Source organism: Pteropus vampyrus, unplaced genomic scaffold, assembly GCF_000151845.1.
Source record: "Pteropus vampyrus isolate Shadow unplaced genomic scaffold, Pvam_2.0 Scaffold242, whole genome shotgun sequence".
NCBI lineage: Eukaryota > Metazoa > Chordata > Mammalia > Chiroptera > Pteropodidae > Pteropus > Pteropus vampyrus.
In genome coordinates this window covers 1,753,853-1,779,868 of record NW_011889023.1, presented here as the reverse complement: position 1 = coordinate 1,779,868, position 26,016 = coordinate 1,753,853, and the positions used below count along the sequence as shown (strand labels likewise).

Here is a 26,016-nt window from a genome sequence, read left to right as displayed (position 1 = left end):
GCACCCATCGCTGTTCTTCTCCTCAGTTCTGAATCCCCTGTGCATTCAAATATGCCCACTTTCAGAGTCTCAAATTGTGGATCTTTCAGACATGTTTGTGTGTTAAGCAGGGTATCTTTTGTGGAATTATGGTTGTCTGACTTATAACTTTAAAAAGAGAAACAACAAGGTCTTCTCACTCTGCCATGATGCTGACATCATTGTCTCTCTCTTTTATAAATCAAACAGCTAGATGATCATTGCATAGGATATTACAGCTTCACATACATGATGCAACAACTAATAGAAAAGATAACATGTTAATCAATACTTTCTAGAGTTGAGGTAATAATAGCTCAGCATTTGAATTTCAGAGAAGAGCCTAATATGGTAAAATGTGCTGAAAGATTAGTAGACAGATTATATGTTGAAATGACCCAAAAAGCAAGTAATCGAGCTGCCAACCAAAAAAATGTGTTTTGAAATTGGATTACCAATCAAACTCACAAGATATAATTAGACTTACACAGCCCCACATTTACTCAGCATTAAGAAAAGACACAGAACAGGGAAAACAACACCATGCAAAGAGCAGCATCACAGCAACCTCAGAAAATTAGATGCTGCTTACGATGTCCACTAATGGGAGTGCATTTTAGTTGTGAGATTCATATAGACTAACATGAGTGTGGGCCCCATCATCGCAAGGAAGCCAATAGGCCTAATGCATAAATATCTTGCTAGTTATGCAGTCCTGGTCAGGGTAAATGATTCACTCTAGAAATTCAGAGTAATAAAAAAAATAATTCTGACTTCCATGTACAATTGGCTAGGGAACTTGAATTAATAATCAGTATACAGCAATCAATGCAGTAACTTCATCTACCTTCAGGGTTGATGTTTCTAAAAGTTTGAGTAAGAGTCAAATATTTAGGCTTTTAAAAGGATTTAGTCAAGATGTTAACTTTTACTTTCTGTAAGCAAAAAAAAAAAAAAAAAAGCTAGCAGATTTTGTTTGTATTAAATGAATAAAAATAATTAACTAACAGAATTTACATTGAGTGGATACAATTAATGTCTGGCCCATTAATTGAAAAGAAAAAGGCTTCAGTATAATATAGTGTCCCGCCCCATATAAATGGCATTGCAATTTTCCTTTATTAAAATTTCTCCTCACTCACTACTACCATTTCTATCACTGCTTGGAAACTATCATGCCTGTTTTGCCTATAATCATACTTACTTTTTGTACGTTACTATTATTGGTGTATATTTAGAATTTAGCAAGCAGAATAAATGGCATTTAATGAGATTAACACAGCAGATGTCTTCATTTTAGCAAGATCTAAGATTAGGAAAATAAAGTAACTTGTTCAAAGACACAAAATAACCTACCTTGATTTAAACTTAGGTTTATCCAAAACTGAGTTCTGTCCCTTATACTCACAAACTTCAAAATACAATATTTAGATTACAATACTAACTAAATAATTAGCTAGCTACATGTGCTATTTATAGATTTTCTTCTAGCCAACTAATATACTTATCTTTTATTCTAATGCCTAGACATAAAAAAATTGGTAATGTCATGAATGATATTGATCCATGGATTCCATCTTCTATATGGTCATGAGTAACTTTAACGTCAACATTTTGAAGCCGTCATAAGTCCATCATCTCTTAGGATATCATATTGACAGGTGAGGATATAAGTTAATGGCAAATTTTGTAACTGGGAATCATTGACTGCCAAGGGTGATAACCTACTATCCAAATGGATATGAAGAGTTAAGTCTCCCAAGAATTGGTTCAGTACATATATGTTTTTATCTATATTTCTTGGGAAGGAGAGTACTCCAGCTAACCCACTTGAACAGATGTCTTGATTCATGAAGCATATGTTCTTTTTTTATTATTGCTTGGGGTATTCAATTTTAATTGCCATTTCCCTTGACAGAACCAGACCATGTTCATATTCTTGGTGAGATGGCATGAAGAAATCAACTACATGTAAGCCAAGGTAAAGTAAAGCTTGTGCCTTAATTTTATTGTTAAATTCTGGATCATTTGTAGCTGAAAAAAATAAAATATGAATGTGTCAAAGACTCATTCTATAAGAGTGAGAGAATTTATTCCAATCATATGAGCAATTATGATATAAATTGTTATAAAACTGATACAGTAACTAAAGATTATTTTAATAATAATTATACTTTATTTTAGGAGCATTAAAATGTGTCATCTCACTCTCATCGGTAAAGTTACAATACATATGCATATACACATGTTTATTCACATAATAAATATTCACACATGTTTATTCACATATGACCACCAAATAAAAATATGAGATTCCTAGGGAAAATGACAAGCTATCTATGTTTAAAAACAATTTTTACCTAAAGTAACCTAAATGAGAAGAAAGAATGAATATAATAAAATATCAATGCCCAAACTTACATATTAACTAAATTCAAAAGGAATTGAACCAAGTTATAGGAAATATTACTAATATATAGCTCACCTTTTGGAGAAAATAGTGTAGTATGATAGGAAAGAAGCAGAGTAATTTACGAAAATTTAAAGGGCAGGAACAGACATGGAACACCATATTTGGAGCTTTCCTTTCTTATTAGATAAGAGGCATCCTAAAGTCTCAGCTATAGGGTGAGAAGAGTCACCATACATATCTTTTTCTTTTAGTCTTACACACTATAGGAGAGAACCTACAATTAATCTCCCAGGAGATACAGAGCAGCCTCTATAACAATGACATCCGGACAAATGGATATACCTGTTCCCACTCCACATGAAAGTCTCAGTATCTGGAGGCTATTTCTTAAAGTAAACTCCTCACTAAAGTAGCTAATATATCAAATGAAGAGAATCAATTGAAATCCTAGCAGCGCTTAATAAGAAGAAAGATTCTCGGCCAATCCCAAAAGTCACACTCAAGTAGGTGCCACAACTTCAAAAGGAAAATGAGGAAATCCCTCCCCAGTGCCCCCAAATAGATAATTATTTGCTTAATAACCTGGATCATCTCATAAGCTGAATGGAAGAAACAAATGTGACAACATAAAAAAAATGAGACAGAGAGATCCAACCCATTTCTTCTCAGGCTGGTAGCAGAAGTGATTCACAAGAAGAGTTAGCAGCTTCTGCTGGTTCTAAAGGTATGCATTCCCCCACTTAGGCTATTTTTGTTCTATTTAAAAATGGTTTTGGAAATAGGAATTATGTATTGCAGCAGTCCCCAAACTTTTTGGCACCAGGGACTGGTGCTCCTATGAGAATCTAATGCCTGATGATCTAAAGTGGAGCTGAGGCCATGATGCTAATGCTGGGCAGCTGCTGCAGATACAGATGAAGCTTCACTCGCTCACCTATCGCTCACCTCTTGCTATGTGACCCAGTCCCTAATAGGCCACGGACTAGTACCGGTCCATGGCCTGGGGTTGGGGACTCCTGATATATTAGACTAAATTAATTTTTCAAATATTAATTATTTGAACAGTTATTATTTAACTGCACTAGCAAGGGTTTTAACATAAAGCCATTTTTCTTTTTTCTTACAGTAGTGATTCTTCCATACAAGTATGACATGTGTCCCAAGTGTTATCTGATGAAACTCTACTAGATTTAAAACATGGATTACAGTGATCTCAAGTGCTTGGTAGGCTTTATAATTCACTAAGGAGGAAAACAAAGTCCTTGTCATATTAAATAGTAGTTCCTACATATTATTTTACTTTTCTTAAAATTGGTGACTAAATAACAGCCTTAGCATTATATTTTTAATCTCCCCTCAGTGCCTCTAAAGCCACATCTGTCAAAAGGTAATATTAAAAAAAAAAGGTTGTCTTTTTTATTTTCACCATTTTACAGTTTAAAATATAAGACAAGTTAAAATTGTAACTGAAATAAAATTATTCTGTGTTAGAATTATAGTGTGTGTATTATAAACATATATAACACATAAAACACATCTGTTGTGTCACAATTGCTGTCAAAGCACTCCCAGAACTATCACCTGAAATATAGATTTGTGCTGGGTCCACTCCATATTTTGTGAGAGTTTTATCCTGTAGAAAGAATTTGACCGCAGAAACGACATCTTCATGGGAAACAGGAAATTGATATTGAGAATGCATAAAGAGTTCAGGGAAATTAATGTTAAATACAATCAAAATGAGAATTTAGAAAAGAGTGGGGGTATAAAATGACACCACATAGGAAAATAGGAATATGAGAGTCAGTACTTGGACACCGTGTTAAAGATTTATTTTCCAACAGGGGGTGGATGTTACCAAAAAAATTAATAATAAGTCATATTACAAAGAGAAAATCAGAAAAGGGGAACATAGACAAGGAAATTGTGGTGAATAAGCAGAGAAGAAGCAACAAAAAAATCTAAATAGTAAAAAAATTCTTGAAGTATGGACAGAAAAAAAAGGATATTTAAGAAGTAAGGTGGACAAAATTGGTTATTAAATGTGGAAAGTAAGGGACAATAAGTAATTGGCCATTGTGGATATTTACTGATAGAACATATGTGAGAAACATTTTCTTTGCTTGTTTTGTTGAGGTTGCTGTTTTTGTTATTGTTTTACTGAAACCTTTGGAAGGTAGATGTGATTCTGTTTGGTCATGTTAAGCTTGAATTATCTGGGGGTCATCCAGGTATACTGTCACACTTAGTAGTTATATATATTGATCTGTAATTTAGGACTATTATTATAGTTGGAGATACAGCTCTGAAAGTCAGCAGTATGCGTGTGGGGGTAGAGTTGAAAAGTTTAAAGAACAAAATAAGACAGCATGTAGAGTCATAAACTAAAGAAAGGAATATTGAGAAACATAAACACTTGTAAAGTATAAAGATAGAGCCTGATTTTATATGTTTGTTTGTACTTGTTTTGTTTTAAATAGGGAGATGCTAATGCAAGAAAGGGGGAGAGGCAAAAGTTAGTCCAAAGAAATTCGTTTTAAAGAAACCAAGGGAGCAGAGTTTCAGTGAAGCAGAGGAGAGTGATCATTCTCAAATTATACAGCTTAAAGAATTATTCAAAAGGGGAAAACAATGTTCAAAATGTACAGAAATGAGTCTGAAAAAGAAAAGAGAGTGATCAAGGACTACCTAGAGAGAGAGATTTTGGAACAAGAAAGATCAACGAAAAAGAGGTTGTAACATGTTTAGGAATCAATAGAAAAGACACTTATAGTTAGAAGAATGAAAGAGAAACACTAAAAAAAACAAATAATAGGAGAAAATATGATCCAAAGTAGAGAGATTAAACTTTGCTGAAAGGTAAAAATGCCTTTTACCTAGGACATAAGTGGAAAGAAGTAAAATTAAGGATTAATGTGGTGCTGATAAATTTTAAGGAAATATGAAATGCGGGGTGGTGGAGGGTTAGATGGAGGAATGGAGTGGTGCTGAATTATGAAACTGTATCTTTGATAGCTGAAGCGGGAAGAGCTGAGAGACTAGGAAAGAGTGTGGAAGGTTTAGAAGTGTCATTGAAATGAAGGAGGAGAACCAACTACATACAAGAGACAGCATCTTAAGTCATGTTGAGGGCAGGTGGAACTACTCACCAGTGGTGTGAGTGTTAACCAGTGGGTCCTGCTGGCAGGCCTAGGTTTGGCTACTGCTTCCAGTGCTTGCTGAGAGTAGGACTTTGAACAAGTTGCTTAACCATTGTGTCCACCTCTTTACCTCTAAAACTGTGAAAATAATACCCATCCTAAAAATGTGCTTACTTAGTAAAATAAAAGTTGACCACCCACCTGATTACAGTAGCATTTGCAATTGTTTTGAAATGTTAACAGATCATGGAACCAAAATTCAGCATATAATGACTCAGGTGTAGGTTCTTTGAAGAAAAGAGTCTTATCATTTGCTTCTTATGTTTTCTGAGTGCAATTTCCTTTGTACTCTGTGTGGTGACTCTGTAGTACCAACAGTCTAAAAGCAACTGTGTGTCTGTGTGTGTGAGCGAGTACATATGTATGTTTAAGTGTGCCTGAGCTTGTGTCTGTGTGCACTTTTGAGAGTTTGAGTGTGTGCATGCATTGCACATGTGTGTCTTATCTACTCCACTGCACCTCTTGGAATCATCTCTAAACATTAGATTGGAAAAGACTTTAAGAGAAGATCTGATTACTCAGTTCCATTTTATCTTTTTAAGTTCAAAATTATGTGTTGGATTCTAAGCCTCAGCATGATAAATATTGTTGCATCACAGTCTAAATATAACATGTACTTGCTCCTTGGAAGCTGCAAATAGTATCACTTCAGATTCAACATTTAAAATTTGTTCACTTCTGCTTTTCTGAACGGGTCATGTCATTTTGTAATTTCACACTTAAATTTTAAGTTTACTACTTGAACTTCCCATTTGACACAGTCAGTGTTACTTTGTTTGATAATAAAGGTTTTTTTAAATAAACAAACATCTCATCTAATATTTTTATGATATTAATTGCCAATAAATACATGAAGAAATATGTCTGAACCATGACTGATATAATCTATTTCTCTGCTTAGATACATACACATACTCACAAATATAAATATCAACAAAAGTTCTTCCAATTATAAATATATATATATAATCCACAATATATATATTTGAATATAAATATATATAATGTGCAATACACACACACACACACACACACACACACACACACTGCTTATATAAAATGGACTTACTACAACTTCCCAAAACAAACACACCACTGTGAATAAAAATTACAGCTTATCTCTGGCTTTTTGACTTCCTCTTTGGAAAGTGCAAACATGCTGGAATGTCACTAAAGGTTGTATCTGTCACTGTAACATTTTCATCTGAAATTGGTTGTGTATAGTTCATTTTCACTAATGTGGAAAATAATTCATCATATCTTATAAGACCCGTATTTTCCAATAACATAGTCTGTTATAACAAAACAAAATTTAAAACATTAAACATTTTGATTTTTAGTAACAACAAATGCATAAAAGGCGTAATCAAAAAGGAAAAATAAATAACATGATAATACTATAGAGATCTTATTGCATATCGTAACACATGTATCATTGTTGCTTCTAGACACATCTCAAGTATATAGTGTATTAGAATAAGAACAATCTCATTTAAATGTCACCAATTTACTGGCAGATTATTTTACATTGGTCTACTTATTTTTAAATGTAAACTTCTACCTGAAAAATTATCTGAGAAGTAACAAATTTTATACTTCTTTGTAAGCATATTCTCAATATTTTTGTTTTATTTCATTGGTCATTTAATTTAATTTAAAATTTTAGAAAGCCTCTGAATAATCACATTACTAATAAAGGTATTTCCATTTTTTCAACTACGAATAGGTTCCTTTTTGTTACAAAAAAGAAATTTGGAGGAAAAAAACGGTATTTTTAATTTTATGCTATTAAAATAAATCTCTAGTATTTTTGGTAAGTTTTCTAACATTTTTGTAATGTTTCACTAAATAGTTCATATAAAAGGAATTTTTATTGTGTGGGCAAAGAATATTACAAAGCATTTATTATTATAGCTATCTGAAGTTGCTAAAATGTTACCAGCTTTTAAAAATCACCTAATTTATCTGCTTTAACAATGAGGATACTGAGACTTAGAAAGTTCAAGTTATTGACCAAACTTAGCTAGCAATTAGAAAAGCAAGATTTAAATTTATTTTTCTAGACGAGAATTATATGCACTACATATACTCCTCTACATATAAATTGCTAAATTATGTTTTAAAAATAGCCTACAAGAAATTAAAGGAAAGAGAGATTATCAAGTACTAGAGTAATCGGAAAATGTTCTGTGATAGGAAGAACTTGACTTTGAACCTTAAAAATGACAGTTGAATGAGAAATAGTGATGAGAAGCGACACGCTGGTTGACATGATATGGTCTAGAAGCAGCCATTTTGACACACTGACCCTTTAAGTAGTTTTAAAAAGTATCATTAAGCTTTCAACTTAAAACACATACACACATAATAAAATGTATATATATATACACACACATAATTTTTTCAAGCATTTGTAAAGCAGACAACCACATCCAATTACAAAGATAAGCTTGGAAATAGGCAAGGTCAGAGAGATAATAGCATTTTCTGTGTTGTAGACAACTGTTGCCTTTAAAAGCTAAGCAGACATAAATATACTTTCTATTGGTACCAATGTCCTAGTCCACTTTAGGGAACTACCATCTCCCACTGGTTGAAGTCTTTCATGGGCCAGTTGATCAAGGGGAAAACCACTCATTAGTTAAGAGGTGAGAATGTAACCCCAAGGCAGGCTGAGTGCACTCTCCCTGCAATTGGATTTTAAGCAGAAAAACAAAGAATGGGAGCAGTTAGAGATGAATTATCCCCATACTAGCATCTTGCAGAGATTTATTTCTAGCTCCTGACTTGTCTAGTGTTGTGACTTCTTTGGCGACTAGGATTTCAACTTTCCTCCAATTCTATAGGCTTCCAAAATCTTACAAAACTTGCTTATTTAAAAAAAATTATTATAATTATCACAATCACTATTAGTATTTTCTTAAATTAGCCATAATCATAGTCACTTTCTTTTCTTATTTACTAGCGAAACAACAACAATAAAAACCCAAAACAAAACCCAACTCTGTATGTTACAGTCAGGTCTCAGGAGAGGTTGAGACTTGGAGAGGGGTTTGGTGGTAGACCGGGGGGATCCATTTTGTGCATTACTGGTAACGAAAGATTGTCATTTCAAAAAAATGATGTTATTTTCATCTAGGATATTGGCACCAATAGATTAAAATGTCATCAAAAAGAACTGTCATCCAAAATACTAGAAATTTGCTACAAGAGTGGTTTTCAGGGACTCTCACCACACACACACACAAAAGGTAACTGTGAGGAGATGGATATACTAATTAGCTTGACTATAGTAATCATTTACTATGCACATGCATATTAAAATAATCATGTATACCTTAAATACATATAATTTTTATTAAAAAGGATTTTTTTTATTTCCTATGATTTGGCAATTTTTTGATATTCTGTTGTTGATTCTTAGTTTAATTATATTATAGTCAGAGAACATATTTTCTGTGATTTCTTTTAAATTTACTTGGTTTTATGGCTCAGAATATGGTATATCTTAGTAAAAATTCCATATGCATTTGAAAGAAATTTATATTCTGCTATTGTTATGAATAGTATTCTATAAATATCAATTAAATGAAATTGTCCAGATTTTTTAGAACTTTAATAATTTTTTCTCTATGTTTCTATCAATTACCAAATGAGAAGTATTGACGTTTGAAATTATGTGGATTATCTATTTCTCTATTCAATTTCATAAGTTTTGCCTCATATATTTTAGAGCCCTGTTAAGTAATATTTATACTGTCTTGGTGAATTGATTTTTATAATTATGTAATATGTCTTTATCCCTCATCACTCATTACTTGTCTATTTTTTATTTTGTTGCTTGTGATTTCAGTATAATCTTCAAAAAAATCATTACTAAGGTCAAGGAAGTTTTCTCTTAGATTTTATTCCAGAAGTTTTTATGGTTTCTGGTCTTACATTTAAGTTGTAATCCATTTTGAGTTGATTTTGCATATGGTGGAGGATAGGAGTCCAGTTTCATTCTTTTGCATATGGATATCAAGTTTTTCCATTTGTTGAAAAAACTATTCTTTCCCATTGTGTGTTCTTGCTGTCTTTGTCAAAAATTATTACACCATATATGCCATGATTATTTCTGTGCTCTCTATTTTGTTTCATTGATCTATATGTCTGTTTTATGCCAATACCATACTGTTTTGATCATTGTAGCTTTGTAATACAGTTTGAAATCAGAAAGTATGCTACCTCCAACTCTGTTCTTTCTCAAGATTGTTTTGGCTATTCAGAATCTTATGTGGTTCCATGTGAATTTTAGAATTGTTTGTTCTACTGTTGTAAAAAATTCCTTTGGAATTTTGATAGATATTGCAGAAAATTTGTATACCACTTTGGGAATTATGGACATTTTAACAATACTAAATTTTCCAATTCATTAACACAGGTTGTCCTTCCATTTACTTGTGTCTCCTTCAATTTTTTTCACCGATGTTTTGAGATTTTCAGTGTAAAAACAAATTCTAACTTACGTGTCATAGACAAATTTTCAGGGAAAATTAGAGAATAATTTTACCTGAGCAAAAATAAAAATACAACATGTCCAAATTTGTGTTATGTAGCAAAAAACTGCATGAGAAAAACTTGTAAAATTAAATTACATTAAAAAGTAAGAAAGGTCTCAAATTAACATTAAAGCTTCTATCTTCATAAATTAGAAGAGGAGCAAAGAAAATTCAAAGAAAGTAGAAGAGAGAAAATAGTAATGATAGAAACAGAATTCAACAAAATTAAAACGAAACAAAAATAAATAAAGAAAAAAGACACAAAAGTCAGTTATTTTTAAAGAATAAATTTGATAAATCTTTATAAAGAATGACCAAAAAAAGAGAAGACTGAAATTTAAAAATATATGAAGAGTAAAGCAAGAGATATCATTATATACTTTATAGAAATTTAAAATATAATAAGGAATACTAAAAACTTTTGTGCCCATAAATTCTACAACTTAGATAAAATCTACAAATTTCTTAAAGACTACAACTTACTCAAAAAAATAATAATCTGAATTGTCTATATCTATTTTAAAATTGTATTTGCAATTGAAAAAATTCCCCCCAAAACAATAAATTTAATAAAATAAAAAATTTTTTAAAAACTTCTGGAAAAAAAACTTGAGGTCCATTAATTTCATTAGCAAATTATACTAAACATTAAGGAAAAAAAATACCAATTTTACACAATAGTTACCTGAAAATAGAAGACATGGCAATATTTTCTAACTCATTTAACTGGCTTGGCATTATCCTGTTACTGAAATCAGAAAGACATTACGAAGAAAGAAAATTACAAATCAATAAAGAAGCAAAAAATTCCAACAAAATATTGTCAAATTCAATAATATAAAAAAGATAATTTATCACAATCAATATCAAAATTTATATGTTAAAATGTCATTAAGGAAATACAAAGGCATATCATAATGTGATAGTTCTTCATGTTTATTAGAATGACATTTTAAAGAAAAGCCAAAAATAATAAATGCTGGTAGAGATGCAGGACAGCTAGAACTTTTACATATTGCTGGTGTAAATGCAAAATGGCACAACCTCTTTGGAAAATTGGTAGTTTCCTACCAAATATACACTTATAATATGACCCAGCATATCTAGTTCTAGGTATCTACCCAACAGAGATTAGAATTATTTCACACAAAATCCTATATATTAATGATATAGCAGCTTTTTTTATATCCACTCCAAAATGGAAACAACCCAAATAACTTTCAACTGTTTATTGTGGACAAACTGTGATACATCAATATAATGAAATACTACATAGTTTTGAAAATGATTTAACTCTTGATACTCTCAATGACATGGATTACTCTCAAATGCATTATGCTGAGTGAAACGTATTAAGCTAGACTCAAAAGTCTACATGCAGTATGAATCCATTTATATGATATAATGGAAAGGACAAACTTTGAGGACATAAAGCATCAGTGGTTACCAGGTTTTAGGGGCAGCAAGTATTTAATAAAAATGGCAGCATGAAGGTGATTTTGAGGAGTTATATTTTCATATTTTGATTTTGCTGATTACTTGAATCGATATATACGTTAAATCTCATAGAACTGTATAACCAAAAGAATGAATTTTACTGTACACAAAGTTTAAATTAAATTTAAAATTTGGCACAATGATAAAAAAAATCAAAGTCTGAATCAAGACTGTCTGGGTTTGATTCCCTGTTCTATAAATTATTAACTCTAAGTCTTTGGTTTGCTTTTTCCCTGTGCTTCATTTTCTTCATCTATAAAATGACAATAATAATAGTGACTTCTTCAAAGTGCAATTGTAAACATTAAATAATATTTTTAAGGAAATTAAAGTAGTGCAGGATGCATTGTAAGTGTTAATAACTTTTAGCTTTTATCATTATTAATATATATTGAAATATTTTGAATATTTTTATTGCTAGTTGAAGATAATCATAGTGAAAAATCTTTCAATTTAGTAAACATATCATTTTAAAATGGCATTTTATAGATTTGGATCCTCATCTCTCATAACTTCTGTCATGGAGTAGATGCTGACTACCTCTACTGAATGATAACCAGTTACCATTTTAGACATTACTATTATTTTGAAACACATGTCCTATTCTCGTAGTAATGCTGCAACATGTTGATTAGACTTCTAACTTTACAGTTGAAAACACTGAGCCACTAAGTAAACTCTTTAAGATCTGATCAGCTTTCAAGCTCATGCTTTCTTCTACTTGGTGCTGTCTATAATTTGAATGTGTAACTGCATAGTCTTAAATTTTTTCCATATCATTTTATCCAGCACTGTGATGTTTCCTGATGTATATTTTTTAAAAATAACATCTTTGGGAATCACTTGAGTCACTGTAATTCAGTCATGACATTAATAAAATGGTTACCCCTGGAACAAGTAGAAGCTGATCAATTACTAGTATTATCTCTCTCTCTATCTCTCTATCATCTATCTAATCTATCATCTCTCTATCATCTATTCTTCTATCATCATCATTTACCATCTAAAATACACATATAAGCAAATAGATGAAGTCAGTTCTATTTCAGATATGCAGTGTCTTAATTCTGTTTGGCATTTGATAAAAAGTTGAATTCTCCAGTTGCACGTTTTCAGAATGTGTTGTGGTAAGGAAATAAGCATTAGTTACTTTGAAGTTTAAGGATATATGAGCTATTCAAGAAGATAAGATAGGAATTTCTCTGTAGGGCTGACACTTGCTCATGAACGTTTTCTTCTATTGTCCAGTGAATGAAAAGGTGAAGCATTAGTATTAAAAGAGAAAAGCATGAGATGCCTCAGGTATCTCATGTAGTTTGACAGATCTGTCATCTGTCCTGGGTAGCATACTAAGCAGCATCTTTTCATATACCAGGCATTGCTTTCTCTGATCATTTATGGTCTGTCGATGCATGCTTCCTAAAACTTCCTATTATCACTATCATCCATAAGGGCTCGAGATATCAGCTTTTTTTTTTTGACAGAGGAGCATTATATTTTCAGCAAGGTAGAACTTTGTTCAAATTCTGGCCTTGTCACAAATATATCTAAAATCCAGCAACATAAGATTGAAGATAAACAAAAGCAGTGGTTTTCAAAGTGTTGTCTTAGAATCCTTGTGGATCTCTGAGACATGTTTAATAAGTGTGCATAATACTATGATATTTCCTGCCTTTTATTTTTACTCTAAAATTCTCTCATGATTATGCAGTGGAGTTTTCTAGAGGTTACATGACATGTGATATTGCAACAGATTAAATGCAAAAGCATATATGAGAATCTAGCTGTCTTCCATAGAGACATTGAAGAGATTTGCAAAAATGGAAGATATTGCCACTATTAACTAATTTTTGTTGTCTTAAAAAATACATTTAGTGTTGATAAAATATGTTATTTTAATTAACCTTTAGTAAGTATATTATTATCATCATTCTATTAAGTGAATGATTTTCTAATGAGGTCAGTTTCTAATGCAGTAAATATTGATAAATATTACCCATATCGAAAAAGCAATTTGAGGTCTGAATAACTTAAAGAGTATAAAGAGTTTCTGAGACCAAAAAGTTTGAAAACACTGAGAAAGAGAAAGACATTAAAACAGTAAAGATACTAAATATACATCAAAATATAAAAATATAATATATACATGTAAATATTAAGAGAATGTATGAACTAAGATTCCTCAGAAATGTCAAATATAAGGTGTTTAACAAATCCCCAAATTTTTCACTTAGACAACACCATTCTGATCGCAATATACAATCTATTTGTGTTTAGATATAGACTCTTATCAGCAAGAATTTACTTTTCTCTGCTTTGTACAGATTCAAATAAGTTTGTTAATGATTACACTAAACATTAATTTGATATTATTTAAATTAATAATATTTAATATTATTAAAATATTAATATTATTTGGTTGATTTATCCTAAAAGAAAATCAAAGTCTCTTTCAAAGTATTAATTGAAAGAAAATTTACATGTACTTGTAACAAGCCATCCCAATTTCTTGGAAAAAACATTACCATAAGTGAAGTAGTTTTCATAAAAGCATCCAAGGCCCCTACTTTCCAGAGTTCTTCAATGTTTTCTGGTATTGGTCTATGAATATAATAAGCAATGGCAATATAAGCCAGTCCAAAGCACAGAGTTTTGCACCCAATGATATTCTTTTCATAATTTCTGTACAGTAATGATTTAATGTCACCCAGTATTTACTGAATGCTAAGTGGTAGATCAAAAGTAGATGACAAACTCTCTCAAGTAATATGACCATTTTGACAATAATGACCTAACATTCAGTTTCAAGATAAACAGTGACCACAGCAGGTGGTTCAACAATTATATACTCTATCTGAAACACAGTTCACAATACAGCCTAGCAAGTATGCAAACAATTCAAAATGTTGGCAGAAGTTCTTCCACCCTGTGACACTATCATCATCCCAGAACAATAAATTTTGTTAAAGAGTCTCAGTAGAGCACTAGATAAACCAAGCAGTCTCTCCCATTAGTATTTTGTAAAGGTTAGTGAGAAGAGGTTAAAAAAATTGTTCAGGTAATATTTATTCAACCTCAAGGCTAATATCTTTGGCATATATCAGTAACAAAATTAAAATTCACTGTGATCAACTGAACTTTAGACAAAAGGAGAGGAACTTGGTGTTATTGTCCAAGTTCCAGAATTAATTAATCCAGTCCAGAATATTTATGAAGTATTTACCTTATGTTAAACATGAAAATTTTCAATCTATGTAGTTATGTAATCTTGAAAAAAGTATTTATTGTATGCCTTATATCAGGCATGCATATTACTAATGTGAAAAATGGTACGAAATTGAGTGAAACATGATATTTGTCTATTCGTTTGCAGTGCTTTATCTCTCTGATTTACATTTTCTTAAACAATTTTTGGAAATTTTGTTATAGAATAGTTTCTCCACTCATTTTGCAACAGAAGTTGTTACTATAATTGATGTATCATCTCCATGCCATAATTTCTTACTGTAACCCTTACTGATAGGAAAAAACTTCATTCTTTAAAATAACTGAGGAATAAGAACCACATGGGTGGAAGAGGAGAAGAAGGCTGAAAATAAGCTGAATATGCACAGTCCAATATGTATATATGAGTCAACATTTTGAAATACCTATTTAATTTTGCATGCTTTTCTTTCCCCATCTTCTCTGATTTACATGAAACTTTATTGGACCTGCCCTTCTCATCTAGATGGCAAGGCTCTTCTTATCTTAATTTCTCAAGGACAGGGTGTACCATTAGAAAATAAAAAATAATTTACAAATTCTTCCTACCTTTGCATTTTGAAATTTAAGTTCTTATGTTAATAGAAAGAACTCTTGATAAAGACATGAAATTATATTATTGATTGAGATATGGAAGAGCTTCAAATGCAGAAATATTTCTCCTTGATTGATGATTCTTCCTCATGGGACTTTTACATATGGAATAGTGGTGAGGCAGGCAAGTAGCCATATTGAAAGCAGAGAAAGAAGAGGATCATAGAAAGAAAAAAATGAAGATAAAATCAAATGTTTTTCTTCTAATTCTTAATTGATCTAATAGATAACTATTCAAATTAATAAGAGCAATAATATATTAAATCATTATAACATATGGATAAGTGAAATTAATAGGAAGGAGTAATTGAGAACACTGTGTTATAAGGTACCTGTAGTAACAGTGAAGTGATATAGCATTATTTGAAAGTAGACTCAAATAGTTGTAAATATACATTCCAAATCTTAGTGCAACTACTAAAAATTTTTTAAAGAAGTATGATTGATATGCTAAGAGAAGAGAGAAAAAGGAATAATATAAGATGCTCAGTTAAAACCAGAGAAGGCAGAAAAGAGGGAAGAACACAAGAAACAAAGAAAAGTGCAATGAATAACAAATAATTGCAAACATGGAAGAAATAGGTAATATAACTAAATTAATAATCACTTTACTGCGAATGGTCTAAATAACAAATTAAAAGACAGGTGTCAGGGTGAGTAAACAAACAAACTCAATTATATGTTGTCTACAAGCAACCACTTTAATTGTAAAGACACAGATAGATTCAAAGTAAAGGGATAGAGATACGCCATACTAATAGTGATCAAAAGAAACATGTATTCACTGTGTTAATTTTATACAAAATAGATTTCAGAACAAGAAAACTTATCAGGGATAAAGAGAGGCATTACATAGTGATTAAAGGGTCAGTTTCCAAGAAGACCATCACAATCGTGTACATGTATGGACCTAACAACAGAACATCAAAATATGTTATGCAAAAGATGATAGAGTTGCACAGTTAAATAGACAAATTAACTGCTATAATTAAAGACCACAACACCTCTCTGTCAGGAATTGACAGATCCAGCAGACAGAAAATCAGTGAGGATATAGTTGAACTGAACATCATCAATTAAATATCTTATTGATATTTATGGAAAACTTCATTCAATAGCAGCAGAATACACATTCTTCTCAAGCTCACATAAAATAATCGCCAAGATAGAATAGCTTTTGAGCCATAAAACACACCTAAACGAAGTTTTAAAAATAGGAATCATACAAAGTATGCTCAGACTACAATGGAATTAACCGAGAAATCCATAACAGGATGATAGCTGAAAAATCCCAAATATTTGGAGATGAAACAACACATTCATAAATAACAAATGGGCCAAAGAAGAATTCTCAAGTGAAATTAAAAATATTTTGAACTAAGTGAAATAAAAATATATCAAAATTTATGAGATGTAACAAATGCAGTACACACTTAGAGAAAAACTTAAAACATGCAATACGTTATAAAAGAAGAGACATCTAAAATCAATTACCTAAGCTTTCATCTTAGAAAACTAGATATAGAAGGGCAATATAAGACTGAAGCAAGTAGAAGAAAATTAATAATAAAAATTAGAGCAAAAATAAGTATAACTGAAAGCAGGAAAACAATTGAAAAAATCGACAGAACCAAATACTGGTTCTTTAAAAATATCAATAAAATCAACATCTAGCTAGGCTAATCAAGAAAAAATAGAGAAGATAGAAATTACTAATATCAGAAATGAAAGAGGGGGTCATCACTGTTGATCGCATGGACACTGAAAAGATAATAAAGGAATACTATGGAGAGTTCTATATCCACAAATTCTATGACCTAAACGAAATGAACCAATTCCCTAAAACTCACAGAGGGATAAAAGATAATTTGATTAGACCTATATAAATTTATGACGCTGAATCAAAAATTAATAAACTTCTAAAAAAGAAAGCACCACTCTCAGAATGATTCATTCGTGAAATCTACCAAATGCTTAATAGAGAAATTATACCTAATCTTTACAATCTCTTATAAAAAAAAATAAAAGTAGAAAAAACACTTTCTAACTCATAATATGAGGCCAGTATTACTCTCGTACTAAAACAAAGTAAACATCACAAGAAAGGAAAATTGCAAATCAATATTTCTTATGAAGATAGTTGTAAAAATCCTAAAGAAAACATTATCAATTTAAACTCAACAATGTATACAAAGAATTAACACCATGACCAAGTGGGATCTATTCCAGGTAAGCAAGGTTGGCTTAGTATTCAAAAATCAATTAATGTAATCCATCACATCAATAAGTGAAGAAGAAAAAGCGTATGATCATATCATTAAATGAAGACAATGTTTGACAAAATACAACCCTAATTATGGTAAAAATTTCTCAGGAAACTAGAAATAGCAAGGAATTCTTCAACCTGATAAAGACAATCAACAAAAAGTCTTACACCAAATGTTAGACTTAATTTTGAGAAACTGAATACTTTTCCCCTAAGATTATGAGCAGGCAATGATATCGCCTCTTATAGCTCCTATTCAAAACCATACTGGAAGTACCAGCTAATACAACAACAACAAAAAGGTATATAAATTGAGAAGGAGGAAATAAAACTGTCTTTATTTACAGATGACATTATTGCCTATGTAGAAAATTCTTTAAAAATGACAAATAAAAAAATTTCAGACTAATTAGTGATTATGGCATGGTCAAAGGATATGAGGTTAATATACAAAGTCAATTGTTTTCCTATATCCCAAAATTAACAAGTGGAATTTGAAATTATAAATGTAATATTATTTAAATTAGTACCAAAATAACAAAATATGTGGGAATAAATCTAACAAAATATGTCCAGATTCTATATAATAAAAACTACAAAACTCCGATGAAAGATATCAAAGGTTTTTAAAAGGTAGATATATTCCATGTTCATAGAAAGACTCAATATTGTCAAGATGTCAATTATTTTCAACTTACCTTATAGATTTCAGGAAATCTTAATCAAAATTCCAAGTTATTTTGTGGATATTGTCACACAGTTTCTAAAGTTTATATGGAAAGATGAAAGACCCAAGAATAGCCAACACATTACTGAAAAAAAACAACTAAGTCAGGGCATGACACTATCCAAACTAAAAACTTACTGCAAAGCCACAATACATGATGGTATTGGTGAAAGAATAGACAGCTATAGTCATGAAACAGAATAGAGGGGCCAGAAATAGAACCACATGGATATAGTCAACTGGTCTTTGACAAAGTAGTAGAGACAATTTAATTGAGAAAGAATAGTACTTTCTACAAATGGTCTTGGAACAAGTGGACAGCCATATGCTTAAAGATCATATACTTTTCACAAAAATTAACTCAAAATGGCTCACAGTGCTAAATGTATAATGCAAAACTGTTAAAATTCTAGGAGATAAAATCATACAAAATCTAAGCAATCTTGGGTTTGGTTATGAGATTTAAATACAACATTAAAAGCAGGATCCATGAAATAAAAAATGATAATTTAAACTACATTAAAATTTGAAATGTCTGCTCTGTGAAAGACCCTGTTAGAATAAAAAAACAAGCCACAGACTAGAAGAAAATATTGTAAAAAGCATGTCTGGTAAAGGATATTTATCCAAAATATACAAAACTCTCAAAAGTCAGCAATAAGAAAACTGAGGACTCAATAAAATCTGGGCAAAAGCTCTGAATATACATCTCACAAAGAAGATATAGAGATAGAGGATAATTATATGAAAAGATGCCCAACATAAATTTTTATTGGGGAATTATAAATTAAAACATTGTTACTAAACACCCATTTGAATGGCTAAAACAAAACAAAGCAAACAAATTTTTGACAATAGCAATTGCTGGCAAGGATGTAAAGTAATAGAAATTCATTGCTGGTGAGCATGCAATATGATACAACCTCTTTAGAAGACAGTTTGACATTTCTTGCAAAGCTAAATATAGTCTAATCACATGAGCCACTGCACTTCTTGGTGCTTCTCAACTGAGATGAAATTTATGTCCCAAAACTGGAAATAACCAAGATATTGTTTAATAGGTGACTGCATAAACAAACTACAGCACATACAAACAATAAAATATTACTCAGCAATAAAAAGAAATGAGCTGTCAAGGCATGAAAATACATGGATCTGTCTTAAATGCATATTTTTAAGTGAACACGACTAGTTTAAAAAGGCTACATACTATATAAAACCAACCTTATGACATTCTGGAAAAGGTAAAACTACAGAGACACTCAAATTATCATTAGTTCTCAGGAGTTTGGGGAGAGGAGGTAGGGATTTTTAAGGGTGGTGAAACTGTTTTGTTTGATACTGTAATGGCTGAAACATGATATCATGAAATTGTCTAAACCCATACACTGTACATAATGAGTCAACCTTGATGTAAACTTTGGAGTTGTTACTAGTAATCCATGAATATTGGTTCATTCATTGTAACAAATGTACCACATTAATACAAAATATTAATAACAGAACTGTGTGTGGGAGTGTAGTGAGTAGTTTATTAGATTCTCTGTAGTATCTGCTTACTTTTTCTGTAAGCCTAAAATTGTTCTAAAAAATAAAGTCTATTAATAAAAAAAAGTAAGAATAATCTTCATGAAGGTTAGAAAAGAAAAACAGAAGAAATAAACAAAAGGATATAATAGCAGACTTAAACTCTAACATATCAATAACTACCTTAAATGTAAATGGTCTAAATACACCAATTAAAAGACAGAATTAGTAAAATAACACACTCTGACTATATGTTTTTTTACAATGAGTTCATTTCAAATTAATCAACATAAGTAGCTTAAAAGTAAGAAAATAAATAAATTGTTAATCAGCAAAATTTAAAATGTTTGCTTTGTGAAAGGCTACATTAAGAGAATGATTAAGAAATTAAAGACTGGGAAAAAATATTTGCAAACCACATATCCAATAAAGAAGTGTGGTTGATCCTTGAACAACATGGGTTTGAACTGGGTGAGGCCACCTATACATGGATTTTTTTCAATAAATACATATAGTACTGTAAATGTATTTTCTCTTCCTTATGATTTTCTTAATCACATTTTCTTTTTCTAGTTTACTTTATTGTAAGAATACAGTATATAACACGTATAACAGAAAATTTGTATGACATAGAATACAGGGTCTCTGACTGCTCTTGCCCCAGATCATTTGTAGGACAGCAGTTTAATACTGAGAAAAACAAGATGAGGAGACCAAAGGCTACTCTTCCTACCCAGCACCCAGAGCAGTTGCTAAGAGATTTTTCCCAGAGTAAGAAGCATCCCATAAGAAGAGATAACTTCAAAGGACTCCCTAAAAAAACTGACTTCATTTGAAACAGCATGTGGCAAAGTTCAAGCTTAAGTACGCTCTCAAAAACAGTGGAGATTTTGGTAGTAAATAATTAAGAGAAGGCTGATAGCTCTGTGAGAACAATAAGCTAAATTTTAGGCCAGATACTACATTAGAGAGAACCAGGAAAAAAGCTAAGAATTGCTCCCCTGCCATCAGAACAAACCTCAAAGATTGGCATCAAAAACTACCCCTACCTAAATTTGTTGGACCAGACTATAGAGCAATTTATTTACCAGGGCATTATCGAAACAATAAAGTAATCCATCAGCAATTAGTGGGTGCGATACGCAATGAGTTAGACAAGAAGCCTCGGGCATATGAAAGATTTGGATTTGGTTGCCTGATTATAGAGAGCTCCCTAAAACCCGGGGAGAGATAAGCCTGGAGACAAGGACAGGGTCCATAAGCCATATGTAGAAGTTTGGGATTTATTCTGAGAGGATTGGGAAAATATGGCATATTATATAAGGTGACCATACGTTCTTCCAGCCCGGGGCCATCACAACTTATTCACTGTCACAATTATCTTGGATAGTACAAGAAATTATTTGGTCATTCATCTATAAAAGGTTTTCAGGATAACCATGTCTGACCTCATGGGATTATGGTGACAGGGAAGAGGTATTGGAAAGACACTCAAACATACACAGATCTGTTGATACCAAATTGTATGTGATGGAAATCTTAGCAGAGAGTATAATCATCTTCTCCCTGCTTTATAAACTTGAAACCAGAAGCCAGAAATTAAAAAACTTCCAGATCCACAAATGCCTGATCTTTGAACTATAGAGCCATATCTTTATATTTCAGCAGGAAGAGAAATAATAAAAGCAAAAGCCCAACTCGAAGCAAAGTGACCAACAGCTAGTGCCAATAGGAAAAACACTCACATCTATTGAGTCCAGAATGAGAAGGGGTCAGCTCTATGTCTTCCTCTAAAATTGTCATAGGCTGCCTGAGGGACCAGGAAAGCACCAAAGGTTGAGCCAGGGAGAGCTATAAAGTGGGTCAAATTCTTCAGGTGTCTTTCATCCCATTTTCTGCACCCTCTCCTCCACTTAACTTCAAAGGTCTGAAATCCCCCAGGTCTGAACTCCCACCTTTCTCAGATCTTCTCTTTCCTGCAGTTATTAGACATTGACTAAATCACTCCTAATTCCCTCCTTCTAAATCTCCTTTCCTTTAGAGCAACTGATCTGATCTGCTATGAAAATATTAAAAACAACAGCAACAACAAAGTAAAATGGACTAAATATGTACATGTCAGGCAAACCGGCATGTTCTGATTAAAATAATCACAATTATTACTTTGGACATCTCCCATCCTTCTAAATATCATATTGTTAAGTCTCAAAAGTGTGATATCCTACTGTTGAAATACTACACACCTGTATCTACGATCTCGGCAGAAGTGGTAGACTTCAAAACAGGTTTAGGAAGACTTTGCCTCCAGATGCAGACAGCATAGGCCAATCAGAGGGCATGACATCTGCAAAGACAAGACAAGGTCACTGAGAAGTACCACTATTAATCCCCACTGGAGCATACCTTTAACCATCTCACTTCAGCCAAGTCATAAAAGCATTATGATTCACTAGTTCTACATTTCTATGCACCAATATAATAATAAGAGGAAAGGCTTTCCATTTAGAACTTGGATCATATCTAAATAGGATGCCGTATTTCACTGTAACTAGATCTAACCAGCAGGTTGATAAATGCAGCTGTCTGGTCCAGCCCAGAACCTAATGGAAGACTTTACACTGAGAAATAAACAGAACAAACAATTTTAATAAATTAAAAACAGATTTCTAACTTATGCCACTCTGTCTAGGGTACGTTTCAAACTCCAGTTAATGTAACCACAGGATACTTCCTCTTCCTAATGTAAAATTCCTGGATTTTTCTTCTCAATGACCTAGCAAGTGTTCTTTACCTAACAAGTAAATAAATTCAGCATTTATTTACTAGATCGCTATTGTATTTATACATTAACATCTTGGTTTGGTGTTTTGATATATTTTACATTGTTTTAAATTAACTCTAATACTTTGAAGAGTTTTATTGTATTCTTAAAATACCAAACCTACTCTAAATTCTAACAGAGAGGTCTGAATGCTGAAAATGAGTCTCTTTGAATACTCACACAGCTACGGGTACATTATTACCCACGGAAGTGTGAGTTTAAAAAGTGATAGGTCAGTAAATATATTTCCTAGTTTCAAAACTCAGTTTCTATGGGAAGACGATGACCAGTGGTTATAAATCTGAACAAACTCCAGGGGACAGACTTTGGGGGAGTGTCTCTGTCTGACTGCTGGACAAAGAAATCTCACATTAAGACTTAATGTCCTCTGCCCTCTGTAGCCAACAGCAGAGTATATGTTGATTTTGAAGTTTTTCCCCCTAAACCAGGTGAACCAAGTCAGTGTATAATACTCTTAGAAACAAGATTGATTTCTGCCACTCTCGGTTCTGAAAACTGAATTCAAGACAGCACCTCAAGGATAATTTGTAATTGATTCTTTATGATCTATAACATATTATAGATCATAAAGAAAAATCTGGATCCCTTTTGCCAAGTTCCATTGGGTCTTCTTTAAGTTCTAATCATAAAGATACCCTGTGTCTTGGCAATACATGGACTAATTCATTCCTTGCGAAGGTTCAAAGACCAAAATATGGAAGACAATCTCCATCTTTGATATAGTGTAAACTAATAGTTGGCAAACTTGATTAACCACCTATGTCATGTCTATGACATTATTCCCCTATGTCATGTCATGCAGTGATTGTTAGACTTTTCTTTAAAACCTTCTCTTACTCAAATTTCTATAATATGTCACTGTGAACATCATCTAGGACTAGAGATTTTATGTGATTAAGAAATTGATCTCATGAAGACAGACTATAGATTTTCTGTCAATCACAGCTGAGCCTAACATAAACTAATACATGTACATAAACATATTTTAAATTCTATCAGGGAAAAAACTACTGAAAACCAAGTAAAAATGAGAGAAACCATTTATATCATAAACAAAATGCTAACTTATGTAATACGTATTGAGCTATCAGAAATGAGTGAGAAGACCAAAAATCCACTTTTAAAAATTAGCAAAGGGTATGAGAAAATCAAAGAATAAGAGATATAATTGGTTTTTAAATATATGAAAGGATGCCCACATATATTAATTAAAAAGGGGAATGAACACTGAGTTCATTATAAAACCATGTATCACTTGTCATGTCACTAAAGAATAAAACTTTTGATAACCTGATTTATTGCAAGAATTAAAATGAGGCAATATAATTTATCATTTAAACCAGAACACTTCTAAGAGTGAAATAGGCACTATTAATAACTATTCATAATCTTCTATAGTTCTTGCTAACTGATGCTTGTACAACTTATGGAATTGTAACACTTTCATCATGTTTTTCTTTTCTAAATGGGCAGTAAACACCTTGATGGAAGGCATCATAAGACTTTTTTCCTTGTGACTCCTAAATTTTTAGTACTTTTTAGTACTTCGTATATGATATGTGCTTAATAAATATACTTAAATAAATTAAAAAATGGCTTAATGAATTCACTAGTTTCTAAAGGGACTGAAGAATGGGACATAACAAATCTATCAACTGCAACGGTGTTTGGAATTAAAACTAGGAGAAATCAGTGATGAGAAGGGCCTAAACAAGAGCTAGAGTAGAGGTTATGATAAATAAAATGTTCTGTCTTCAAAATATCTAACAAATAGAGGAAGAGGAAAAGAGAGTACTTTTATGAGACTAAATTGCAGCTGTAGGTATGTAAGAATAAAAGGGCCAATCTATATAGCTAAGGAGGTTAAGTGTAGATCTCCGGAAATTTTCAAAACCTGTATAGCAGATGGTTGGGGCTTATTTTCTCAAATATGGAATAAATTTGGCATTTGGAATACACCACTGTAGTAGGCAGAATAATGGCCTCCCCAAAGATGTCCATGTCCTAATCCTTGGAAACTGTATGTTATATATTCCATAGAAAGAGGGATTTAAGGTTGAGGAAGGAATTAAGATTGCTAATCAGCTCACCTCAAATAGGGAGATTATCCTGGAATACCTGGGTGGTTTCAATATAATCACAAGGGTCATTGTCAGAATGATGTAATTTGAGAAAGACTATACCAGCCATTGCTGGCTCTGATGATGGAAATAGGCCACAAGCCAAAGAGCAGAGCTGCTTCTAGGAAATGGAAAAGCCAAGGAAAAATGTTCTCCACTAGAGACCCCAGTAAAGAATGCATCTGTGCCAACGCTGATTTTAGCCCTGCGAGACCCATTTTAGACTTCTGACCTAAAGTACTGTAAAGTAATGAATTTGTGTTATTTTAAGCCACTAAGTTTGTGGTAATTTGTTACAGCAATCACAAATACACCCACCAGCAGTTGTAACAGCAGGTAGTGTTATAACTAGTAAATCTGCCAGCAGTTATAAAACATTACCACTAACATATGTTCTCATCTCTGCCCTAAGAAAGTTAGAGAATAACCAAATATGTTTTGTTTGGAAATATGGTAAAATTTATGTGACATGATGATTAAATTACTCTAATCAGATTACACGTGTTTCCCTGGCTCAAGCAAGCCCTCGAGAACTATTATTTATTATTGAAGTATTGTTGTTCATTATAGCTAATACCAAAAAAAGAAGAAACTCGGGAGCATAGGAAACTTTCTGAGGCTCGAGTCTTAGTAGATAATTAGTAGGGGACTTTAGCTTTCCAGAGAGCTGTCTAAGGGCTTGAGAAGCTGGGTGCAGACCAAGAGAAAATACACAAAGTTGTTTACCGCTATGTTGTTGGATCCTGGTGTGTCTGGGAAGATCTTCTCTTATTCTGGCAATGACGTATGTCTCTTCAAATACCATTGTTAGGAATTGACGGAAAAGATCACAGGCATAACTTATAGAAGGTTTAAAACTGATTTCATTTTCTTACAGACCCAAGAAATGTGGACATTTCCCCAGTTCCATTCAGAAGCTTCCAGTATCATTGTACTTTAACTTGTTTTTCTCACTAAAAATGAGAAGGGCAAGAATATTCTGGAACAAGTAGACAGGTTTTTACTTT

At 32.1% G+C, this 26,016-nt stretch overlaps 1 protein-coding gene across 1 annotated transcript; it reads right to left on the bottom strand.

Annotated features, from left to right (window-relative positions):
• Positions 1 to 1,491: 1,491 nt before the first annotated feature.
• LOC105301550 (arylacetamide deacetylase-like 2) lies at positions 1,492 to 25,814 on the bottom strand. The gene is given in 9 exon segments (XM_023519984.1): positions 1,492 to 1,642; positions 1,644 to 1,754; positions 1,756 to 1,909; positions 1,912 to 2,052; positions 3,965 to 4,123; positions 6,701 to 6,923; positions 14,195 to 14,351; positions 16,380 to 16,437; positions 25,736 to 25,814. Coding segments are annotated over 9 exon segments (1,233 nt in total).
• Positions 25,815 to 26,016: the final 202 nt, after the last annotated feature.